At 40.6% G+C, this 24,765-nt stretch overlaps 1 protein-coding gene across 20 annotated transcripts in view; it reads left to right on the top strand.

The window, feature by feature from the left end:
* CPEB3 (cytoplasmic polyadenylation element binding protein 3) overlaps positions 1-24,765 on the top strand; it is a 222,458-nt gene that overhangs the window by 169,509 nt on the left and 28,184 nt on the right. For 15 of the 20 annotated variants that reach the window (XM_023642591.2, XM_023642617.2, XM_023642624.2 and 12 more), the window contains one exon: positions 6,171-9,959. The exons of the other annotated variants lie outside the window; for them this stretch is intronic. In XM_023642591.2, the coding sequence (XP_023498359.1) occupies positions 6,171-6,398 (228 nt within the window). In that variant the 3' untranslated portion in view covers positions 6,399-9,959. Of the gene's footprint in view, positions 1-6,170; positions 9,960-24,765 lie in introns of those variants that run through there. 20 annotated transcript variants of the gene reach the window in all.

Below are 24,765 nucleotides of genomic sequence, written 5' to 3' on the forward strand. Positions count from 1 at the left end.
TAAGGAGCTTTGTTGTGAAGCTCAGCTGGAAGCCTGAATAGACATTCTGCATTTTCGTATATCAGCACGAATGTATTACGTGACCTTAATTTGTTTGTCCGTTGTTTTACAATTTGTGGTAGGTGTTCATGACCATCGTTCCGCTTGAATTTAACATCCCCATGTTGTGGAAATCCTTTCAAATCAACTGGTGGAGCACTAATTCAGTCTTTTTGGTGACTGCATGATATTCCATGGGGGTAGATGTACCACATTTTATTCAACCATTTCCCTATAGGTGGACATTTACTTTGTTTCCAGTTTTTGGCCACTCTGGGTAATTCTGCAATAAATATACTTTACATGTGTCCTCACATCTGACGGTTATATTTCCAAGTGTTGGGATTACAGCATTAACAACAATCAACAGTGGGATTCTTGGATCAAAGAGTATAGGTATTTTTAATTTTAAGAGTTTGCTAGTTTGCTTTTTAAAAATGTTGTAGCAATTAACATTTCTGTCAGCAATTGATAAGAAATAGTTATCACTTCTTAAATGTTTGCTGGTCTGATGTGAATAAACTGATATTAATTTTCTTTTTCCTGACTGCTAATAAATGTGTACATCTTTTTATGTGGATTGCCTGTGGATTCTTATGTGAATTATCCTCTACCTGTTTTTTCACTATGTTGTATGTCTTTTTCTTGCCATTTAAGTATAGTATAAATAATAATCTGCATTTTTTTTTTTTTTTTTTTTTTTGCAAATCTGTCATTTGCCTGTTGACTTTTCTCATGGTATCTTTGCCGTTTAAGCATATTTTATTTTTACATAGTCTAATATATTTATTTTCTTCGGAATCTTCTAGGTTTCTAGTCCTTATTAAGAAGGTCTGCCTTGCCCTTAATTTGTACATACAGACCTAGTTGGTGTGTGTTTTTTTTTAGTTACTTTCTTTTTTTTATTTTTAATTCTTTTTTCATATAGGTCCTGTGTCTTTATGGTTTGGTTCATTCCGACTAATTTATAATTTTTGTTACAATTGTGAATAGGATATTTTCTCCATTTTTATTGCTACAATAGCATAAAGCTACTACTTTTCTTACAAGTCTTCTTGACAGAGAAATATCTTGACTAGATGCTGCAGGATTTGGGGATCGTGTCTTTTTCTCTGAGCCTAATAGACAGTATTCCTCGGTGTTCCATCTTCCAGTGTGCAGATAAGTCTGATGCCAGTTTGTTTCTTCCTTTCCTTTGTAGGAGACAGTAACTAGCTTTTTTCACTTGGAAGCATGTAAAATTTTCTCTTTACCTTTAGAGTTCAGAAATTTTAGCTCATGATTTTACTAAGATGTGCCTGGTGGTGTGGTTTTTTCTCATCAGTCCAGACTGGACCTGGTGGTATCTTTGATTTGCAGTTTCAGGACTCCTGTCAAGTGATTACTTTTCCTCCGTTTTTTTCTGCTTCTGGAACTTTTGTTACTCTAATATTAGGTTCTCCTGGATCTAATCTAAAATTTCTTTTCTTTCCTCTTACTCTTTACTTTTCAAATTGTTTTTTTCCAGAGCTTTGAAATGCCACTGAACTGGATCTCAACAGTGGTTATCCTCTCTTCAATTCATCTGATAGCTTAATTAGTCAAAATGCCACGGCTTAGATTTTTTAACTTGTTAGTAATAAAAAACTTTGAATACATGCAAAAGTATAGAGAACAGTGTAATGAACCCCATCATCCATTTACAACAATTATCAACATACAATGTTCCTGTCGTCCAGTTTCAATAATCATCAACTTTGACCAATTTTGTTTCATCTATACCTCTACCCACTTTCCCACCCTCACCTCAGATTATTCTGAAACAGATCCCAGACATCATGTCATTTCATCCTGAAATAATTCAGTTAAATAATTTAGTATGTATCTCTAAAAGAGTGTTTAAAAAAATAAAGCTGGGAGTAAGAGGTTTCCTTTTGGGGTGATCAAAATGTTTTGGAACTAGATAGAGGTGGTGGTTACACATTGTGAATGTATTAAATGCCCCTAGATTATTCATTTTAAAATGGTTATTTTTTTGTGACTTTAACTTCAATTTGAAAAATTAATTAAAGCTCTTAAAAACGAAGGAAACTGGAGGGGAAGAGAACTCCACATGACCGTAAGACCATTTTTACACCTGAACAAGAGCAACCTTTTTTAAAAAAAATATTACCAGAAAATCTTCTTTGTGATAGAGTTGAATCTCCTTAAGTTCTCTTTTCATATTTATAAATGGTATATATTATACACGGCTGTTGTCTTTTTCATCCAGCAGCTTTCTCTTACTGAGTGTGAATTCTGTTTCTTCAGACCAGCCCTCTCTATGACTGCTGGATCCCCTTTTCTAGGCTTACTGAGGCTTAGATCTGGTTGCTGGAGCACCCTGAGCGTAGACATCTGCCTGGTGGTGGAAGCAAAGCAGCCCTCAGCTCGTAGACTGGAGCTGGGAAAGCAGGCTGCTGCCATTTCCCTCCGTGCCCTGCCTCGGCCAGCCGTCCTCCAGTCTTGGGGCAGAGGGAATTCGTTCCACCATTTGGGCTCCTTCTTGGCCTTCAGATGCAGGGACATCAGGCCAGTTCCATACACTCTCACAAGCCTATAGCTCCCTTACCCCAGGAGCTCAGATCTCTGCAGACCGCAGTCTTACCCGGATCTGCCACGGTCCTGTCTTGCCGCGGGACTCTGTCCTCAAGTTGCTTGAAGCTGTGGAGCAATGCTGACCAGGACAGGACTACCGACGGGGAATGTCAGAGGAACAATACGGAGTATTAAGTTCAAAGGAGGAGGGAATAGATCCCTGTGGGACTGAAATAATTAAGGAAAGCTGGGCCTCTAATTGATTTTCGACAGGGTTTTCAACACCATTGAAAGGGTAAAGAATAATCTCTTCAACAAATGGTGCTGGGGCAACTGGATATCCACGTGTAAAAGAATGAGGTTGGACCCTTGCCTCACACTGTATACAAAATTAACTCGAAATCATTCGACCTAAATATAGGTGCTAACACCATAAAATTCTTAGAAGAAAATATTAGGGTAAATCTTTGTGACCTTGGATTTGGCAGTGGATTCTTAAATATGACATCAAAAGGAGGAGCAACAAAAGAAGAAAATAGATAAATTGTATTTCACCAAAATTAAAAACTTTTGTGCATCAAAGGATGTTATTAAGAAAGTGAAACACAACCCACAAAAATAGGAGAAATGACTTGCAAATCGTATGTTTGATAAAAGTCTAGTATCTAGCATAAACGACTCAACAACAAAAAGACAATCCAGTTAAAAAATGGGCAAAGGACTTGAATAGACATTTCTCCAAAGATCTACAAATGCCAACAAGTACATGAAAAGATGCTCCATGTTATTAGTCAGTAGGGAAATGCAAATCAAAACCACCACAAGACACTTCTTCACGCCTACTAAGATGGCTGTAATCACAAAAATGGAACACAGCAAGTGTTGGTGAATGTATAGAGAAATTGGAACTCTGGTACATTGCTGCTGGGAATGTAAAATGGTACAGCCACTGAGGAAGACAATTTGGTAGTTCATCAAAGAGTTAAGCATAGAATTGCCTTGTGCCTCAGCAATTCTGCTCGTAGGTGTATACTCAACAGAATTGAAAACAGGTATTCAAACAAATATGCCTACACACATATTCATAGCAGCACTATTCACACCTACCAAAAGGTGGAAACAACCTAATTGTCCATCAATGAATGAATGGATTAAAAAAGTGTGGTATATATACACACATATACATACATGTATAATGGAATATTATTCAGTCCTAAAAAGGAATGAAATACTGCTGCATGCTATAACATGATTGAACCTCAAAACATGATAAGTGAAAGAAGCCAGACACAAAAGCTCATATATTATATGATTCCCCTTATATAAAATATCCAGAATAGGTAAATCCATAGCGACAGAATGCGATTGGTTGTTGCCAGGGGCTGGGGAGAGAGGGAAGGGAATAACTGCTTAGTCGCACAGGGTTTCTTTGAGGGCGATGAAAATGTTTTGGAACTAGATAGAGATGGTGGTTGTACAACATTGTAAATGTATTAAATGCCACGGAATTGTTCACTTTAAAGTGGTTAATTTTATGTTAAGAAAGAAAAAGATAGACTGGGCCTCATTGGATACATGAAATTGTTGAGTGGGCTGAGCATTTAAAGTGGGAAGAAAGTGCAGTAAAAATAGAGACTAGGCAGAGTTTAAGTTGAGGCCGAGTCGGGAGAGAGATCGGGGCAGACCACGAAGGCTCTTGCTTGTATTTGAGTTGTTGGAGACGGAGGGTCCCCTCTCCTACCGAGGCAGCTGGGCTTGATCCTGTGGGCGGTGGAGAATCTGACCAGGAGAGGGACCTTGTGAAAGGAGATTATTGAAACGTCAGCATGTACATGGGAGAATTGAACCAGGGAGGTCTCGGAGCTTGGAGGCCATCGATAGTGAACACATCCAGACGCAAGTTGTGACAGTCTACACTAGAGAGGAAGCAGTAGGAAGGATAACTGTGCTTAGTGCTTTTGACGTGCCTGCTGCCGTTCTCTGTGCTTTGTGTGATTTAACTCATTTAATCCTCATGGGAACGCTATAAAGTATGAACTCTTCCCCCCAGTGTACAGATGAGGAAACAGAGGATCAGAGTGGCTAAGAAACTTGCCTAAGGTTGCACAGCTAATAATGTGGCCTGGATTTGAACCCAGGCAGATGATACAAAGCCACTACAGTTGTGATTATGATGCAGAGATGAATGTGAGAGATTTCTTTTGAAGCCCACTCGCTAACTTGTCAAGTTGGGAAGGGAGAAATAGGAAGAAGGGAACTAGGGCCAGAGCAGAGACATTTTCCCCCTGAGCAACCAAGAGCTGATACAGGTCTTCTCCGATCTTCCAAGTAGAAATCTCTAGCTGGCCGAGGGGCCTGCAGACTAGAGCTTGTGGCTGGAGATAGAACTCTCGAGGAGGCCAGCAAAAGGGCTTTCGGAAGGGAAGGAGAACCAGGAAAGTCGAGGGTCTGATCCTCAGCGTCCCTACCTTTCCTGCTCCCCCGACGCTGGCCTCCCTGCTGCGCCTCCTGTGCAGCCCACCCCGTGCCCTGCCGGAACCTCCTGGCGGCATCCAGAGGCAGCTTGAGTCGTCAGGCACGTAGCTCAGGTCACAGACCGCACAGCCCCAGCGGCCACAGTGGCTACTCTTCCCTGGGGTGTCTCTGGAGGTCGGTGTGGGGAGGAGCCTGATCGCTGACCTGCCACCTTCCTGCTCATTTCTAACATTCGAGATGAAAACATTAATGACGTTCCTTTTCTGAGGTTCTGGGAAGAGGACAGGGGAAAACTGTGCTACCTTTTGCTCATTCTTGCTTTTGGTTTTCACATAACACAGTGTAGCTTCGTTTAGATTATAAAATGCCCCCTGAAGGGCTGTGATGAAAAGTTCTCCTCCATTGAAGCTTGCAGTCTTGGGGGGACAGTAAATCATTAAAGTCCAAAAAACGGAAAAGCCACAATTACTACGGTAGCGTCTAACGTCTCACTAGGCGCCCCCTTTCCCTCCGGCCCGCTGTCTACAGTGCTGGGATGCTGGTCTTCTGAGGCCTTGTTAAAACACCGAAGCCCGGAGCCTCACAGTGCGTCGCCCTTCAGCCTGCCCTGCCGGCCTCGCTGTGACTCTGCCTGTGGCCTGGCTCCTGCCAATCCGTTCCCCAAGTGTGTGCCCTGCTTCCCGCCTGCGGCCTAGCTGGTTCCTCTCCCTGGAACGCTCTCCCTTGTCCCGCCTTGTTCAGCTCGTGTGCTTTCTCATCGCTGCCTCTCAATCCTCCGCAGCACCCTGTGAGGGAGACACTGTTATACCCATTTTACAGATATATAAATACGTGTGTGTATAAATGTTATACCCACTTTACAGATATACAGATGGAGCCAACAGAAGCACAGAGAGGTTAAGAATTTACCTACAAGCACACGACTAGTAAAGCAAGCAGCAGCTTCCGAAGCCCGTGCTCAGCTACCATTCAGCCCTAGCTGAGTTCGAAGCGGCGTCTGACTGAGCTGCATCATTAAGCTATACTGTTGACTCTCAAAAGGAAGAAACACGAGGCGGCTTTGCTAAAGCTGTTTTCCTGTCTTTCCTCTTTGGGTCCAGGTGGAAGTGAAGCCATACGTGCTGGATGATCAGATGTGCGATGAGTGCCAGGGCACGCGCTGCGGTGGAAAGTTTGCCCCGTTCTTCTGTGCCAACGTCACCTGTCTGCAGTATTACTGCGAGTACTGCTGGGCAAGCATCCACTCCCGCGCCGGGCGAGAGTTCCACAAACCGCTGGTGAAGGAGGGAGGTGACCGCCCTCGCCATGTCCCGTTCCGCTGGAGCTGAGCCCAGGACAGACCCAGCCACAAGTACTGGAGTAGATAACAAGGAGGGAAAAGAGAGGGCACTGCCTCAGGGCTTACAGTGTTCTGGAAATCTGTGCATTCGTTCTCAATTTTTAAAGAAGAAATGGGTCTTTTTATTATTATTATTTACAGTCATATTACTGAACTCAGTGTCCAGTATAATGCAAAATTGCGGAGTGTATAACGGTACTGATTTGCACTTTGATTCACACCTTTGTCTGCTTGGTACCTTCATTTCTTACACCTGATTTGTCACTCGTGACAGTACGTAGACTGCCATTCTCATCTGCGGCCACCAGGTTGACGTCTGTGATTTTTTGTTGTTGTGTTGTTGTTCTGATTGTTTTTGAACTGGAGCATGCACTTATTTTCAGAAACTTAGAGAGTTGCCCCTAGGAGAAGACTTACCAAAGGTAATGCTCGGGAGTAGGTGGCAGATGTAGCAAAAACTTCACAACAATTCAGCAGTCATTAGTTGGGGTCATTTAGAGTAAGGATAACCCTTAATGAAAATAAGCCTTTAGTTGCTCTCTATTTTGACATGTAAGGATACCTCATAAGCTGAATCTTTATTTTTCCTTCATGTTTGACTTTTGTTTTGCTAAGGATTTTAGTTAGATCTTTTAGTGTTATGTAAATTTATGCTGCAATAGCTTTTGCTGCTATTAAAGTGGTATTATTAATACCATAATACTCTATTCAGGCTAAAGTATCAATTTAAAAAAAAACCCAACAACACACTTTTGTGATTTAGGGATAGAATCAGCTGCCGGAAGGAGATCAGAAGAGACTTGAGAAAGCTTCAACGGAAGGTCACTATTTCTGACTGCATGTTTACTTAATCAGGTTGCTGCATGCAATAAATTTTATATCCAATGTCTAGTATAAAACCTTCCCACAATGCACAAATTAAGAATCTATATAAGCTATAAAATACTGATTTTTTTAAAAAGATTTTTCATTCAAAGAATTGGTAATTGACTGGAGGAAGGCATGCCTCAATAAATGGAATGCTTCTGAAATTAGGAAGAGCCCATACAGAATGGCCTATATTACAACCAATATAAAAGCTAGGTGTAGGATATTCTTAAAGCAAATTCGTGGATGGTAGATGAAGTACTTTGCGGTGCTCTGTTATATATTGTGCAATTTATTTTATATAGTAAAGTGATTATGTCTAACTGTGATCAAACTTAACTGTTTAAAGCCTCTGTGTCAGACATTAACGAACTTGACAGTTCCTAACTGGTATATTATTAACTAACACATGAGCTCTTAGTTACAATCTCCTAGTGCTTGCACCATTTTACATAGCTTCAGACCTTGTCCAGAAAACCAAAGAGCTCATCTTAGCTTACAAACACTAGGAATATATACAGTATATAGAGATAAGTTGTCAGATTGACAAACTAGGCACATTTTAAGAAAGTTGCGAGATGGTGATGCTAAAGAAATGTCTGTGCAAACTAAGATGGCCTGGGCAGGGTTGGTTGTCTGGGTGAGAAATTAACTACTTAATTCCCTGGGTTTATCCTGTAAAGCTTGAATAGAATGAAGACCTGCTGGGACTGCCATGGACATTTTTAGCATTCACTCTTGGGCTGCAGATAGTAATATATAAACACACACAATGATTGTGAGACTATGTAGATCTTTTTTTTAATCTTCTTCCTATGTTTTGGAATTCTGGGGACAATCTGACTGGATATGACACTGCAGAATAGATTTAAGTCGCTGTGTTTTATGTGCTGTGATGTCCGTGTACTGTCTTAAGTTAATATTGCTTGTTTTTGTTTTGTTCTGTTTCTCCAGTGTTTAGTTGCAATTACCAGCTCTCAAACTATAGTTTGTTTTCAAAAAGGAAAAACAAAATAGTTTTTTACTGGATTAAAAATGCTTATTAGAATTCTCCCCTTTTGAGGTTACCTCTGGGCTTTTTGGTAATAATTGCTTTTTTCCAGCCCAGCTGTGGTTTTCTGTTTGTTTTTTTTCTATGTTTGTGGTTTTTTTCATCTGTACAAGAAATTTTGTTATGCACTACTACTTTTTGTATTCTAGACAGTTTTCAAAAGTTGGCTGAAGATTTTTTTGTTTGTTTGTTTTTAAGGAAAAAGGCATGCTTTCTGACTGACATGATCTTTTGCAATACCTCAATTTTGAAATATAGGAAAGAAAATGATATTTTCTAAGTAAGTTTATTCAGAAAAATATATATTAATTTAATTCTGCAAGAAAAATGATTTAACAGATGGGTAACTTTATTTTTTTCATGCTTATTTGTGTTTTTTGAAAATGAAGAAGTTAGAGCTTTATAACTATAATATTAAAGATCATATCTAACCTACAGAAATCTACCTAATTATGTGAAAGAAGCAAAATGTTTTGAAGAAGCACCCCTCTTTCATGTACTAAAATAACACTGAGATAAAAAAAAAAAACCAAGCTGGGAGATTGTACAGCATAAAGCTAACGTGAAGGCAAAAAACCATTGTTGTGAAGAACAGGTTCCAAAAGCGAAACTCCATTTGGTGCTGAAAGTTGTGAATAGATGGTGGAAACGACTTTCCCTTAATTTGTATATTTATAATCAAGCGTTGATTGTGCACGACTGACCAGGATTGTGAAAGAGTTCTTCTGTTTGTATTTTTTTAAAGAGAACTTTTTTAGTTTATTAAATTATAACATGTTCCCTTTTGTTTTGTAAATAAATGTGCCCCCAAGTTGTTAATGTTATATTAAAAGAGAGGGTCCTTCAAAAAAGAATTATTTTTTAACACACAGAGGTGTTCTGACCTGCAGCTTGACTGGGGAGCCCCTGAGTATCACAGGGCCTGCTGTGGCCTTTCCTTGATGTGACACTTGAACTAGTCGATTTTTTGAAGGCTATAACCTAACCTCGACTATTTGTTGTTATGTGCAATACTGTTTGTACTGTTTGTATAAAAAATAGAAAAAAAAAGAAAAGAAAAAAGGCATAAATCTTTATTGCAGATTTATTTTCATTGCAAACTTTAGACATTGTGATTCACTGAAATCATTTTTCTACTGTCAAATATGTACCTTTTCTTCATGCTGGTATTTTTTCAATAGTAATGTAGCCTTTGTACTGAGACAAATTTTCATTGTTATTTTTAGAAAGATTTTTTGCTAAGAAAAAAATTAAACATATTTACATATTTTTCATTTTATTTCGTATTTTCTTTAAGGAGTGCTTTCTCAATCATTAATAGAGTTGTTTCTGGGAGGGACTTTCATATCTGGTCAATGTCATAATATTATTTTGTATTTTTACTTGGAATAAATTAATTTTATGATGCTAATTCTTTAAAAGTTTATTTTTTTCATTTTCAGTTATTTTTGAAGCTAAAACCTTTGTAATATTGTTACTAAAGTGTCTAGTTTTTTGAAATGCAAAGCTTTATGTATTAACTTGCTGATGTGGTTTACAATAGTGTGACAACGATGAAAATGGTTGGTTATGTAAAGTGATTGGAAAATGTAATGGATAATTGGGTAATAAAATGACAGAATGAGCAGAACATGTGAGATTTTGACAAGCCTTTTCCTTTATCACAGTGGTTTAGTGTAAGACTAGGGATGTCACAGTACAGTTCTCTAGGGATGTCACAGTGGATTTATACAACACCAGGTGCAGCCAAATCTGTGGCCCTGATAATGAAGTCACCCCTACTGAAGTGCCACCGGGTTGAAAACCTGGCTAGGTCACACAATGATTCATTGCTTTTCCCCTCTAACTCTTCATTATGTCGCGTGTGTGGTGTGTGTGTGTGTGTGTGTGTGAATCTGACACCAGCTGCTGTCCATGTGTGAGACGGTGCCTTTCGCCCCGGCCAAATCTTTTCCATGCATTCATAGTGGTGACGTCTGAGAGTGGAAGGAAGTTGCTGAGAGGACACACCTTCTGTGTGGTTAGACTCGGGTGGCGGTGTCCCCCCTGAGCTGCCTGCCCTGCGGCTCGGGTGGCGTGCTGAGGAAGCACACTTGGGCGTCACCACTGTATATGGACGGTCTCAGACTTCGTCTTCCTCCACCCCCCCAGCCCGTTCCCTGTATCATGTCCCTTCTTTGTCCCTTATTGTGGCAGCACAAATGGCCCCTCCGAGCATGATCTGTCTGCCCTCCTGCTTCTTTTCCAACACCCACCTCACCTTGAAGCTGTGCTGTGAAGGCAGCCTGTCATTGTAATGGCACCTAAGATTAAAACAAACCAACAAAAATCTTCCAACTGCAGAACTGGTGTTGCGTAAACAGAACATCCAATGACTTGCTCTAGATAGATGGCGAGTTTCTGCTAGTCCTTGATGGCCTCTTCCGGTTCCATTGCCACGGAGGCGAGGTGATCAATTACTCGGAGAAACGTGTGTCCAGAGTTGGCTCTTGGGTATGCTCTATGTATTCAGTTTTGTAAATAATATATAGATTAGATCAAGTTGTGATGTAAAATTTTAACTCGAATTGGGTACTACTGGTTGGAATTTTACATTAACTACAAATAAGTGATTAGGAACAGAAGAAAAGAAATTGGAAAATTCTTGCTTAGTGGTATAAAGATTATGCTTAGATTTCTGCCTATATCTTGTGTTTTATAGCTTGTTAGTGAGGCATGGGCTAATGCAGAATGTACTGCATTTATGCAATTAGCAAATAACTGCTAGTTTTCATTTTATCTATTATATTAGCAACAAAATGGCATTTAACTGGGTAAAGCTCCTATCTAAATATTTGAGTATTGTGACATCTCTACTTGCAAGGTTTGAGTGAAAGATTAGTCACAGATTAGTGAAAAAAAGTATCTTTTTGTTAAACTGGCTTATTTGTATGGATTGTTGCTTTTTCACCAGTTTGTATGGTATGTCAGCTAACATTTTCTGTTTTTTTTTTTTTATATTAACCAAACTTCTCTATCTCAGCTGCAATAGTGTTCCATTTTACCCACAGAGTATTTTATAATTAATGCTGTTGACTTTATACCCCAAAACGGGTCAAGAAGTGGATATGTGATTTGGGGATGTTTAAATTTGTATGACAGTGAAGTTAATGCAACAAGTAGAAAACTCGGGTGCTAACACAGGATAACTTCTGCTCTTTTCCTTTTCTGGATATAGTTCTGTTGGGGTATAAAGTATTAGGTATTTGTATTTTTGCTGTCAAAATAATGGACATAACTTTTAGAGTGTTCACAGCTAAGATCTCTGTATTTGTTTTTTCAACTAACAACTAATTTTAAATGTATCGTATTTTTTATTACCTGTTCTCTTAGATTGTTTTTGCTAGTAACCTTACTCAGCTTCCGCCTGTGGGGCTTGGCCTGTGTTGCTTGTGTGGAACTGCAGTACTGTGACTGAACACGGAGCTCAATGCAGCTGTTGCTTACAACCGCTTAAACTTTGTAGTTTGGACTTCATTTTTTTTCTGTAATAACAACTTATTAAATCTAGTTGTATGAAGTACTGACACTTGTCATCCTTTGCATTTGCTAAGGAATAACCTGGAGCATGTGGATCGCACCTGGGGTCATTTTGCTCATTCCAATTTGCTCGATTGGCTTTCTGGGGGCGGGGAGAACAAATTCCTTTACGACAGATTAAGTACAGCAAAATTCACCTTTTCTCTGACACAACACTCATTTTAAAAAAAAAGGCACGAGTATATTTGAGACGGGAAGGGGATTGTTGACACAATGTGACCGTGTATTCAGTGCAAGGTGTTTAGAGCTGCAGTTGGGTTTTTATGCCAGCGCTGCCTCATGAAACCAATTCTCAAAATCAAAATCAAGAAAGGCAGTGAAAACGTAAGTACGCCCCCTTTCGTTTTATTTTTCACGCTAGGCCCTCCAATCGTTTCCGAAAAAGGGTCCTTAAAAATCCCAGATCGGTTGTGGCCGAGCCGGAAGCTCTCGTGGGGCGCTAACTTGAATCCTTTTAGAAAACGGACCCCAACAAAGAATCGCCTGAAGGGTTTTGAGGACCTGCCGGGGCCAGCGGCCCACCCCCGGGGTTGGTCTCGGTGGTCAGGTGGGGTCCGGCGCAGGGGTCCCGCAACTTCCCGGCCGCCGGCCAAGAGCGCGAGCCGCGCTGCGCCCGGGGCCGCGCGGGGGGCTCGGGGCGCCCAGGGGGCCGCACTCGCGGTGGGGGGCGGAGGGGGGCGGCCGCCGGCCGGGAGCCGGGGCTCCAAGTGCTCCCGGCTGGGCGGCGGGGCCCGCGCGGGGCCGCTGGCCTCGGGAGGGCTGAGGGTCGGCCGGGGACGCCGTGGGCTCCGCTGTCCCCCGCGCGGCCGCGCCGAGGGCTGCCCGGTGCCGCACACGCTCGCGCCGCGGGCCAGCCCGCCGCCGTCTGCGCCCCCCGTCTCTGCGGCGCGCCCCTTGCTGCCGCCGGGCCCCAGCCTGCCCCTCCCCTGGGTGGCCCGGCGGGTCGCGGTGGCCCGTCCCCTCCTCGCCGCAGCCCTGCAGGTAAGCGGGCCGGGCCTGGGTGCGCGCTCGGCCGCCGCGGCGGCGGGACGGCGGTTCACGTTTGCAGCTCCCTCCGAAACGGGGAGAAGAATATAATGTTTCAGGTCGCGTTTACAATGGATTTTGTGAAAACATATCATACACTAAGCGACTAATGGAATCCTGTTTTCAGAACCCTGGGCTGGCTCGGACGCCACATTTGTCCCCTGGCAAAAAGGCTCGGTTGGCCTCCCTCTTGGAGCGGAGGGGGAGTGGGAGCGAGTGGTGCCTGTTCTGCCTCGGGGTGAAAACCGGGAGTCCCGGGTCCGGGTGCCGTGGGCTGAAGCAGCGCCCCCGCTAGGTCCTGGCGGCCCGCGGAGCGATGCGCCGGCCGGGCTGGGGCTGGGGCGGCTGGGGCTGCGGTCAAGGTGCCCGCTTCACAGGAAGGGTCACTACCCGCAACACGGAACTCAGCTTTAAAACTGGACTTGGGTGGGTTTCACCAGACCCTTGACACCTGGGTCACTGGGGCACTCTCAAATTGGAAGACACATTTTAACTGGAACGTTGTGCTAAATAGATTTCCTAATGGGGCGAAGGGAGTCCAAACTGATGGGTATACTGCTGTTCAAAGGATTGTTGGGAAGAAAAACTGTTTCCTCCACCAGTTTGGGTTCAGAGATTAGGAGCCTGCGAATTAACTGATAGACAGAGTTGCAGGGGAAAAGACACAGTTTATTCCTGTGCAGACACAGCACCCGCAGCAGTGGCCCATCAGCAGTTAGAGACGGGTTTCTAGCCGTCCTAAGGGGGGAACGGGAGGGAGGGGAGAAAGGGCTTCTGTGGGAACAGCAAACGGCTTCTTTAGGAAAGACGGTGGGTTTTTAGAGGAACAAGTGGAAGATGGGAAAGTTGGTGCTAGTTTGTTTATGCAGGTGCAGCGTTGTCGCCGTCTTCCTTCCAGCCAGTGAGACTCCCCCGGAGGGGGCATGATTACAGCCTCCTCTCAGTTTCCGCCTTAGTCAGATCAGGGAAGCTCTTGAAAAGCTTCTTTTTGCATCTATTGATTCTCAAATGCCTTTGGTTTAAGATTTTCAGGGGCCCGCGGCCTAGTGCTTAAGTTCCCGCGCTCCCCTTCGCCAGCCCGGGGTTCGCAGGTTCGGATCAGGGTCCGGGACCTAGCACCGCTCATCAAGCCATGCTGAGGCAGCGTCCCACATAGAACGACCTACAGCTAGGACATACAACTAGGTACTGGGGCTTTGGGGAGAAAAAAAGAGGAAGCTTGGTAACAGATGTCAGCTCAGCGCCAATCCTCCCCACCAAAACAAAACAAACCCATCTTCATATCAACTTGGGGGGACCCTCGGGGGTCCCCACGTAAATGGCTGCAATGAAGCTATCACTGGAACGGGTAACTGAAGTTGCCTTTACTCTGTCCCATGACATAGTATTATGGAGGGAATGGAATTCTGAGTCTGGGCATTGTTGGTGTTTAGAGAAGGCGGCCTTGGCTGTAGCTGCATCGTGCACTCACCTGTGTTTCATTCCTGCCCGACAAGGGTCAGCTGAGGTCAGGTCATTTTCTTCTTTGCTGTTACTGGTCAAATCTTTGGTTCAGATGGTTTGAGCTGAACTGTTACGTGTAAGGGAAACTTTCCAACTTGTCAACTTCAGTGCGGGCCTAAACCAAATGAGACTCCTTGAAACTGGAAGAAAAACTCCCCCGGCAAGGTTTGGTCCCTCAGGTGAGGAGTTGTCTTGTGCGCCCGGCCTCTCCTTTCGAAAGACATGGCCCTTCTGCTCAATTTCATCGCTCCTCATTAAAACCAAAATGCGATTCAAAGACATATCCACAGAATGACGACAATTGAAAAGACTGAAATACCAAGTGTTAGGGAGGGAGGATCTAGGTAAGTGCTGGTGGAAGTGTACAGTGATGCAACCATGTTAGAAAACCATTTCACAAGAGCTGAATCTGTGTATATCCCGTGACTCAGCTTTGTCACTCACAGGGAGATGCCCAAGAGAAATGTGGTGTATGTTCCCCAAAGACACATATGAGAATGATCATGGCGGCACCACTGACATAGCCCCACCTGGAAGCTATCCAAATGCCCTGCACATTAGAAGGGATAAACTGTAGTAGATCCAAATGGAATACTGCGTAACAATTTGAGAATGAAGATCTATGAGTATATGCAACATTACAGAAGGATCTCACAAACTTAATGTTGATCAAAATAAGCCAGACACAAAAGACTACAGAATTTATGATTCTATTTATATAAATGGAAGGAGTGACTGAAAGGGGGCAAGAAGGCGGCTTCTGGGGTGCTGGTGACTTTCTTGATCTGGGTGTTGAATTCACATGTGTGTTCAGCTTGTGAAAATCCATTGAGATATACACTGTGATCTGTGCATTTCTCTGTTTCAGTGGAAGATTAAAACAGAAACAGGCTCTGGGAAAGGAAAAAGCTGATGCTGGGAATGAAGGGGATTCTTTCTGGGCACCCTCTACCTAATTCACTTTTCACACTCTAGAGTAACCAGATTCCTTTTCTGGCTGTCACTGCTACCAGTTACCCACATAGCCTGGCCCACCTTCCCAATCACCCAAAATCCACTTCCTTGCTTCCAATCTTCCCCCCTCTTGTCTCCAGGCTCCTTTCTGCTCCTCCTGAAGCCTACCAACATCCAGGGTGATTTTTTTTAAGTTAATTTGCGGGGAGAGGTGGAGTAGAGAAATAAAGTTAAAAAAATTTCATCGTTAATCTCTGCAGTTGACGGCTGAGCATTATACAGTGGAAGCCAGTTCTCTCACAGCGCATGTGCTGACTGGCTTATCAAGTCTTGATTAACATCCAGGATCTGTTGGCCCCACTTCCATGTATAGTCTGATTGATTTTTTAACATTAAAACTTCTTTATTTTGAGATACTTGTAGATTCAGATACTGTTGTAACAAATAAGACAGATCCTATGTATTCTTTACCCAATTTCCCCCTAACATGCTGCAAAACTACATTAAATATCGCAACCAGAATTCTGACACTGATACAGAAAAAATAAAGAACATTTCTGTCACCGCAAGGAACACTCATGTCGCACCCACCTCCCTCCCCCTCTTACCCCCTGAGACCCTCACAATGACTAATCTGTTCTCCAGTTCTGTAACTTCTCAAGAATGGTATATAAATGGAAATGTGCAATATATCCCCTTGTGGGACTGGCTTTTTACAATCAGCACAATTATCCAGAGATTCATCTTGGTGGTTGTTATGTATCAATAGTTTGTTCCTTTTTATTGCCAAGTACAGTCACTTAATGACGGGGCTACGTTCTGAGAAATGCGTCATTAGGTGATTTTGTCATGCGAACATCATAGGATGTACGTACACAAACCTACGTGGTCTAGCCTACTCCACACCCAGGCTGTATGGTACAGCTATGTGGGACCACCGCCACATATGTGGTCCGTCGCTGATCAAAACTTTGTTCTGTGGTGCGTGACTGTGCTATTCCATAGTATGGATGCGCCATAGTTTAACCATTTACTTGTTCAAGGACATCTGGATTGTTTCCAGCTTGGGGTCATTACAAAGCTGCTATAAACATTCATGCACAGGTTTTTGTGTGAACCTGTCTTCATTTTCTCTGGGATAAATGTCCAGGAGTGCAATTAATTGCAGGGTCATATGGTAGTTTCATGTTTAGTTTTTAAGGAAACTACCAAACTGTTTTCTAGAGCAGGTGTACCTTTCTACACATCAACCAAAATGTATGAGTAATCCAGTTTCTCTGTACCCTCTCCAGCATTTGCTTTTGTCACTACTTTTTGGTTTAGCTGTTCTGATAGGTGTGCAATAATATGCCATGGTGGTTTTAATTTGCATTTTGCTAATGACTAACAATACTGAACATTTTTCATGTATATATTTGTCATTCTATATCCTGTTTAGTAAAATGTCTCTATTTTTACCCACGTTCTAATTGGATTGTTTGGGTGTTTTCTTATCATGTATCTTTTTTTTAATCATTTTATTTTACAGAGCAATTTTAAGTTCACAGAAAACTGATCAAATAGTACAGAGTTCCCATGTGCCCTCTTCAATCCCCCCCTCCAAGTTTTCCTTATTAACATCTTGCATTAGTGTGGTTTATTTGTTGCAACTGATCAACCAATATTGATAAATTATTATTGACTAAAGTCCTTGGTTTACATTAGGGCTCAGTACATTGTGTTGTACATTTATGGGTTTTGACACATGCATAGCATCATGTGTCCACCGTTACAGCATCACACAGAATAGTGTGCTCAAAAAGACCTGTGTGCTCCAGCTCTTCATCCCTCCCCCTGGCAACCACTGATCTTTTTATGATCTGTATGGTTTGAGCCTTTTGCAAAATGTCACATAGTTGGAATCATACAGTGTGTAGCCTTTTCAGACTGGCTTCTTTCACTAAGCCATATGCACTTAAGGTTCCTCCATGTCTTTTCATGGCTTCATAGTTTCTTTCTTTTTTTTTTTTCTTTTTTTTTTGAGGAAGATTAGCCCTGAGCTAACTACTGCCAGTCCTCCTCTTTTGCTGAGGAAGCCTGGCCCTTAGCTAACATCCATGCCCATCTTCCTCTACTTTATATGTGGGACGCCTACCACAGCATGGCGTGCCAAGCGGTGTCATGTCCGCACCCGGGATCCGAACCCGCAAACCCCAGGCCACCAAGAGGCAGAATGTGTGAACTTAACCACTGAGCCACTGGGCTGGCCCCCAGAGTTTATTTCTTTTTAGTGCTGAATAATATTGCATTGTCTGGATGTACCGTACTTTATCCACTCACCTACTGAAGGACATCTTAGTTGCTCCCTGTTTTTGGCAATTATAAACAAAGCTGCTGTAAACTTGTGTGTGCAGGTTTTTGTGTGGACATAAGTTTTCTGGGTAAATATCTATGAGCACGACTGCTGGATCATAGGGTTAAGACTATGTTTAGCTTTGTAAGAGACTGCCAAACTGTCTTTCAAAATTCCTGTACTATTTTGCATCCCAATCAGCAATGAGTTCCTGTTGCTCCACATCCTTGTCAGCATTTGGTGTTGTCAGTGTTTTAGATTTTAGCCATTCTTATAGATATGTAGTGGCATCTGTTTTAAATTTGAGTTCCCTAATGATGTATGCTGTTGAGTATCTTTTCATGTGCTTATTCACCATCTGTCTTATCTTTGGTGAGAAGTCTGTTCAGATCTTTTGCCCATTTTTGTACTGGGTTGATTGTTTTCTTATTGTTCAGTTTTAAGAGTTCTTTGGATACAAATTCTTTATGTGTTTTGCAGATATTTTCTCAGTCTGTGGCTTATCTTTTCATTCTTTTAATAGTGTCTTTTGCAGAGCAGAAGTTTTTAATTTTAATGAAGTTTAGCTTATCAGTTTTTTCTTTCAGAGACCATGCTTTTCATGTTGTATCTAACAATTCATTGCCAAACCCAAGATCATCTCGATTTTCTTTTATGCTATCCTCTAGAAGTTTTATAGTTTTGTGTTTAATATTTAGGTCTATGATCTATTTTGAGGTAATTTTTGTGTGAGGTGTACGTGTCTACATTCACTTTTTTGCATGTGGATGTCCAGATGTCTCAGCACTGTTTATTGAAAAGACCATCTTTTCTCCATTGTGTTGCCTTTGCTCCTCTGTCAAAGATCAGTTGACTATATTTGTGAGTGTCTATTTCTGGGTCCTATATTTTGTTCCATTGATCTATTTGTCTATTCTTTCACCAGAACTACACCATCTTGATTACTGTAGCTTTATATTGTCTTGAAGTCAGGCAGTGTCAATCCCACCATTTGGGCTTTTTTTCAGTATTATGTTGGTTATTGTAGTTTTTTTTCTTTTTTATAAACTTTAGAATCAGTTTGTCAATATCCACAAAATAACTTGCTAGGATTTGAATTGAGACTGCATTGAATCTGTAGATCAGGTTGGGAAGAACCAACATAACAATATCACGTCTTCTTATCCATGAATATGAAATTTATCTCCACTTATTTATTTCTTTCATTAGAATTTTGTAGTTTTTCTCATATAGATCTTACACACATTTTTTAGATTTATACCTAAGCTTTTCATTTTGGGGGAACTAATGTTGGTTATGGGAAAGCAATGAACTTTTTAGCTTTATATCCTGCAAGCTTGCTATAAGCACTTATAAATTTCAGGGTTTTTGTTTGTTTTGTCAATTGTTTGGGATTTTCTACATAGACAACCATATGTCATCTGTAAACAAAGACAGTTAAATGTCTTCCTTTCCAACCTGTATGCCTTTTCTTATTGTATTAGCTAGGACTTGCAGTGTAATGCTGAGTAGGAGTGGTGAGAGGAGACATCCTGGCCTTGTTTCCAAGCTTAAAGGGAAAGCATCTAGATTATCAGCCTTAAGTGTGCTGTTAGCTATAGGTTTTTTGTAGCTGTTCTTTCTCAAGTTGAAGAAGTTCCCTCTATTCCTAGTTTGCTAGTTTTTATAATGAATGGGTATTGAGTTTTGTCAAAGGCTTTTTCTGCTTCTATTAAAATGATTATATGATTATTCTTCGTCAGCCTGTCAGTGTAATGCATTCTATTCATTTTTTAATGTTGAGCCAGCTTTTCATACCTAGAATAAATCCCACTTGGTCCTGGTGTGTAACTCTATTTATACACTGTTGGATTCGATTTGCTAATATTTTGTTGAGAGTCCCATGAGACATACTGGTCTGTAGTTTTCCTTTCTTGTAACGTCTTTATCTGGTTTGGTATTGGAGTAATACTCTCCTCATAGAATGAGATGGGATGTGTTCCTTCTGCTTCTATTTTCTGAAAGATATTGTAAAGAATTGGTATCATTTCTTCCTTCAATGTTTGGTAGAATTTGTCAGTGAAACTCTCTGGGTCTGGTCCTTTCTGTTTTGGAAAGTTATTAATGATTGATTCAATTTCCTTAATAGATGTGGGCCTATTCAGAGTATCTATTTCTCTTTGTGTGAGTTTTGGTAGACTGTACCTTTCAAGGAATTGATCTATTTCATGTAAGTTATCAAATTTGTGGGCACAGAGTTGTTCACAATCTTTTATTATCCTTTTAATGTCCATGAGCTCAGTAGTGGTGGCCTCTCCTTCGTTTCTGATATTAGTAATTCATGTCTTCTCTTTATTTTTTCTTTGGGTTAGCCTAGCTAGATAGAGGTTTATCAATTTTATTGATCTTTTCAAAGAACCAACATTTTTGGTTTTAGTGATTTTTCTCATTTTCCTGTTTTCAGTGTCATTGATTTTTGCTCTAATTTTCCTTCTTTTTTTCCATTTGTGTTAGATTTATATTACTCTTCTTTTAGTTTACTAAATTGGAAGCTTAGGTTTTAATTTCAGGTCTTTCTTCATTTGCAATATATGCATTCAATGCTATAAATTTTGCTCTATGTACTGCTTTCATTGCATCCCACAAATTGATAGGTCGTTATTTTCATTTAATTCAAAACATTATTTTAATTTCTCTTGAGATTTCTTCTTTGACCCATGTGTTATTTAGAAATGTGTTGTTTAATCTCCAAACATTTTGGGGTTTTTTTTCCCCAGCTATCATTCTTCTATTGATTTCCAGGTTAATTCCATTGTGGTCTGAGAGCATACTTTCTATGATTTCTATCTTTTAAGTTTGTTGAAGTGTGTGTGTTATGGCCCAGAATATGACCTATCTTGGTCAATTTTCCATGTCAGCTTAAGAAATATATATATTTTGCTGTTGAGTATTGTTCAGTTCTACTGTATCCTTACTGATTTCTTTGCCTGCTGGCTCTGTCAGTTACTGATAGAGATAAGGGGATGCTTCCACCTACAGTAGGGGATTTGTCTCTCTCTCCTTGCAGTTCTATCAGTTTTTGCCTCACATATTTGGGCGCTCGGTTGTTGGGTGCATACATCTTAGGGACTGTTATGTCTTCTTGGAGAATGGATCTTTTTATCATTATGTAATGCCCTTTGTTAACTCTGAAAATTTTCCTCATTCTGAAGTCTGCTTTGTCTAAAATTAATATAACTACTGCAGCTTTCTTTTGTGTGAGCATGGTATATCTTATACTTTCAATTTTTATTTTTAATTGGGGTAAAAAACCACAGAAGACAAAATTTACCATCTTACCCATCAGTTCTTGGATGTTGTTCACTTGTTCCATTAAACCCTGTGGCACAACTACAGTTCAGTAGTGTTAAGTATATTCATTATTGTGCAATGGATGTCCAGAACTTTTTCATCCTGCAAAACCCAAACTCTATACCCATTAAGCAACAACTCCCCACTTCCTCCTCCCCAGGACCTGGCAATGACCATTCTACTTTCTGTTTCTATGAACATAACTACTCTAGATACTTCATTTAGGTGGAATCATACAGTATTCGTCTTTTTCTGACTGGCATATTTCACTTAGCATATCCTCAAGGTTCATCCATGTAGAATATATCAGAATTTCCTTCCTTTTTTAAAGCTAAGTAATACTCCGTTGTCTGTCTATACCACATTTTATTTGTCCATTCATCCATTAATGCACCACTTGGGTTGCTTGGCTATTGTGAACAATGCTGCTAGGAAAATGGGTGTGCAAATCTCTCTTCGAGGTCCTTTCAAATGTATTGGATACTCAGAAATAAATTGCTGGGTCATATGGTGATTAATTAATCTTTTGAGGAAACACCATACTGTTTTCCATGGTGGCTGCACCATTTTACATTCCCATCAGCAGTGCATAAGGGTTCCAATTTCTTCAAATTCTTGCTAACACTTGTTATTTTGTTGGGGTTTTAAAAAATAGTATCCATCCTAATGGGCAGAGGTGATTCCATCCCTTTACTTTTAATATATGTCTTTATATTAAAGTCGGGTTCTTACAGCTAACATATAGTTGAGTCTTATTTTTTTGCTGAGGAAGATTAGCCCTGAGCTACTATCTGTTACCAATCTTCGTTTTTATCCCCCTTTGGTGAGGAAGATTGGCCCTGAGCTAACATATGTTGCCAATCTTCCTCTTTTTGCTTGAGGAAGATTGTCACTGAGCTAACATCTGTGCCCATCTTCCTCTACTTTGTATGTGGGACACTTGTGACAGCATGACTTGATGAGCGGTGTGTAGGTCCATCCCTGGGACCTGAACCCACAAACCCCAGGCCACCAAAGCAGTGTGTGTGAACTTAACCACTATGTCACTGGGCTGGCCCCAACCAATCTTCCTCTTTTTTTGCTTGAGGAAAATTAGCCCTGAGCTAACATCTGTGCCAGTCTTCCTCTACTTTTTATGTGGGTTGCCACCACAGCACAGCGGATGAGTGGTGTACATCCATTCACAGGATCTGAACCCACCAACCTGGGCCGCCAAAGTGAAGCACACCAAACTTCACCACTAGGCCACAGAGCCAGCCCCAGGTCTTATTTTTTTTTTTAATCTACTCTCTGTCTCTACCTTTTAACTGGTGTATTTAGGCCATTTACACTTAAAGTGACTGTTGATACAGTAAGATTAGTATCTACCATATTTGTAGCTGTTTTTTATTCACTGCTTCATTTTAAAATTTCCCCTCTTTTTCTGCCTTTTCTGGATTAATTTGAGCAAATTTTAAGATTCCATTTTCTCTCATCTCTTAGAACATCAATTATACTTCTTTTACAAATTTTTTTAACGGCAGCCCTAGGGTTTGCAGTTTACATTTAAACTAATCTAAGTCCACATTCCAATAGCACCATACCATGTTTCATGGGTGTGCAGACACCTTATAATAGAGTACAGTCATGCATCACTTAATGATGGGGATATGTTCTAAGAAATGCATTGTTAGGCGATATTGTCACTGTGCAAACATCATACAGTGTACTTACACAAACCTAGATAGTATAGCCTATTACACACCTAGGCTATATAGTACCAATCTTACGGGACCACCGTTGTACATATGGTCCATCATTGACCAAAACATCATTAGGCAGTATGCAACTGTATCTCCAACTGTCCCTTTTAACATGGCCGTCATTGTTTAATTATATATAAGCCATAATCACTGAATACATTGTTGCTATTATTTCAAAGTTATATATTAGATCAATTAAGAATAAAAAAAGTAAAAGATTTTGTTCTATTTTCATTTATTCCTTCTCATGTTCTTCTTTTCTTTATCAAGATCTGAGTTTCTGATCTGTATCATTTTCCTTCTCTCTGAAGGATTTCTTTTAACACTCCATGTGAGGCAGGTCTACTGGTGACAAATTCCCTCAGTTTTTGTTTGAGAAAGGCTTTATTTCTCCATTTTTTAAGAATTTCACTTGATACAGAATTGTAGGTTGGTGGGGTTTTTCTTTCACCACTTAAATATTTCACTCCACTCTTCTTGCTTGTGTGGTTTGTGAAGAAAAATCTGATGTAATTTTTATCATTGTTCCTTCATAGGTGTTTTTTTCCTCTGGTTTCTTCCAAAACTTTTTCTGTCTTTGGTTTTCTGCTGTTTAAATATGATATGCCTAGGTGTAGATTTTTTGGCACTTATTCTGTTTGCTTTCTCTGAGCCTCCTGATCTGTGGTTTGCTTTCTGACATCCATTTTGGAAAATCCTCAGTCATTATTATTTAAAATATTTCTCTTGCTCCTTTCTCTCTCTCGTTCTTCTTCTGATACTCCATTACGCATATGTTAAACCATTTGTAATTGTCCCTCTATTCTTGGATATGGTCTATCTTTTTCATTTTTTTTCCTCTTTGCATTCCAGTTTGGGAAGTTTCTAAGCCCATCAAAGGTATTTTTCATTTCTGTTCTGTTTTTTTTTAGCATTTCCTTTTAATTCTTAGAGTTTCAATCTCTTGGTTTAAATTACCCATCAGTTCTTGGATGTTGTTCACTTGTTCCATTAAACCCTGTGGCACAATAGTCATACTTACTTTAAATTTCCAAAATAATTCCAAACTCTTTGCCATAAGTTAAGCCTAGTAGTGATGCTTGCTTTGTCTCTTCAGATTGTATCTTTTCTTGCCTCAGCATCTTTTGTAATTTTTTGTTGAAAACTGGACGTGATGTATTGGGAAGTAGGAATTGAGGTAAACAGGCCTTTAGTGTGAGATTTTGTTTATCTGGCTCTGAGTTAAGCTCTGTTTAATGTTTGCTGTAGTTCCAGGTGTTGGGGGCTGCAGTTTCCTCCAGCATCCTTGTTTTTGTCTCCTTTTTTGCCTTTGGTTTCCCTAGAAACTCTCTTTAAAAAAACCAGACTTCTTGAGATATAATTCACATACCATACAATTCACCCATTTTAACTGTACAATTCAGTAGTTTTTAATATATTCACAGATATATGCAACCATCACCACAATTTTAGAACATTTTCATCACCTCACAAAGAAATCTGTAACTTTTACCTATCATCTGCCTATACCACACTCCCAGCCTTAACTACTAGTTTTCTTTGTCTCTATAGATTTTCCTGTTCTGGATGTTTCATATGAATGGAATCATATAACATCTGGTCTTCTGTGACTGACTACTTTTACTTGGCATAATGTTTTCGAGGTTCATCCACACTGTAGCATGTATCAATACTTTATTCATTTTTATGGCCAAATAATATTCCATTGTATGGATATACCACATTTGTTTATCCATTTGTCAATTAATGGACATTTGGGTTGCTTGCATCCTTTGCCTGTTATGAATAATGCTGCTGTAAGCATTGTGTACACGTCTGTGTGTGGACATATGTTTTCACTACACTTGGGTAAATACCTAGGAATGGGATTGGTGGGTCATTGGTAAGTGCATGCTTAACTTTATACGAAACTGCCAAACTCTTTTCCAAAGTTGCTGTTCCTCTTTGCATTCCAAACAGCACTGTGTGAGAG

The sequence above is a fragment of the Equus caballus genome, chromosome 1 (assembly GCF_041296265.1).
Source record: "Equus caballus isolate H_3958 breed thoroughbred chromosome 1, TB-T2T, whole genome shotgun sequence".
Taxonomy (NCBI): Eukaryota; Metazoa; Chordata; class Mammalia; order Perissodactyla; family Equidae; genus Equus; species Equus caballus.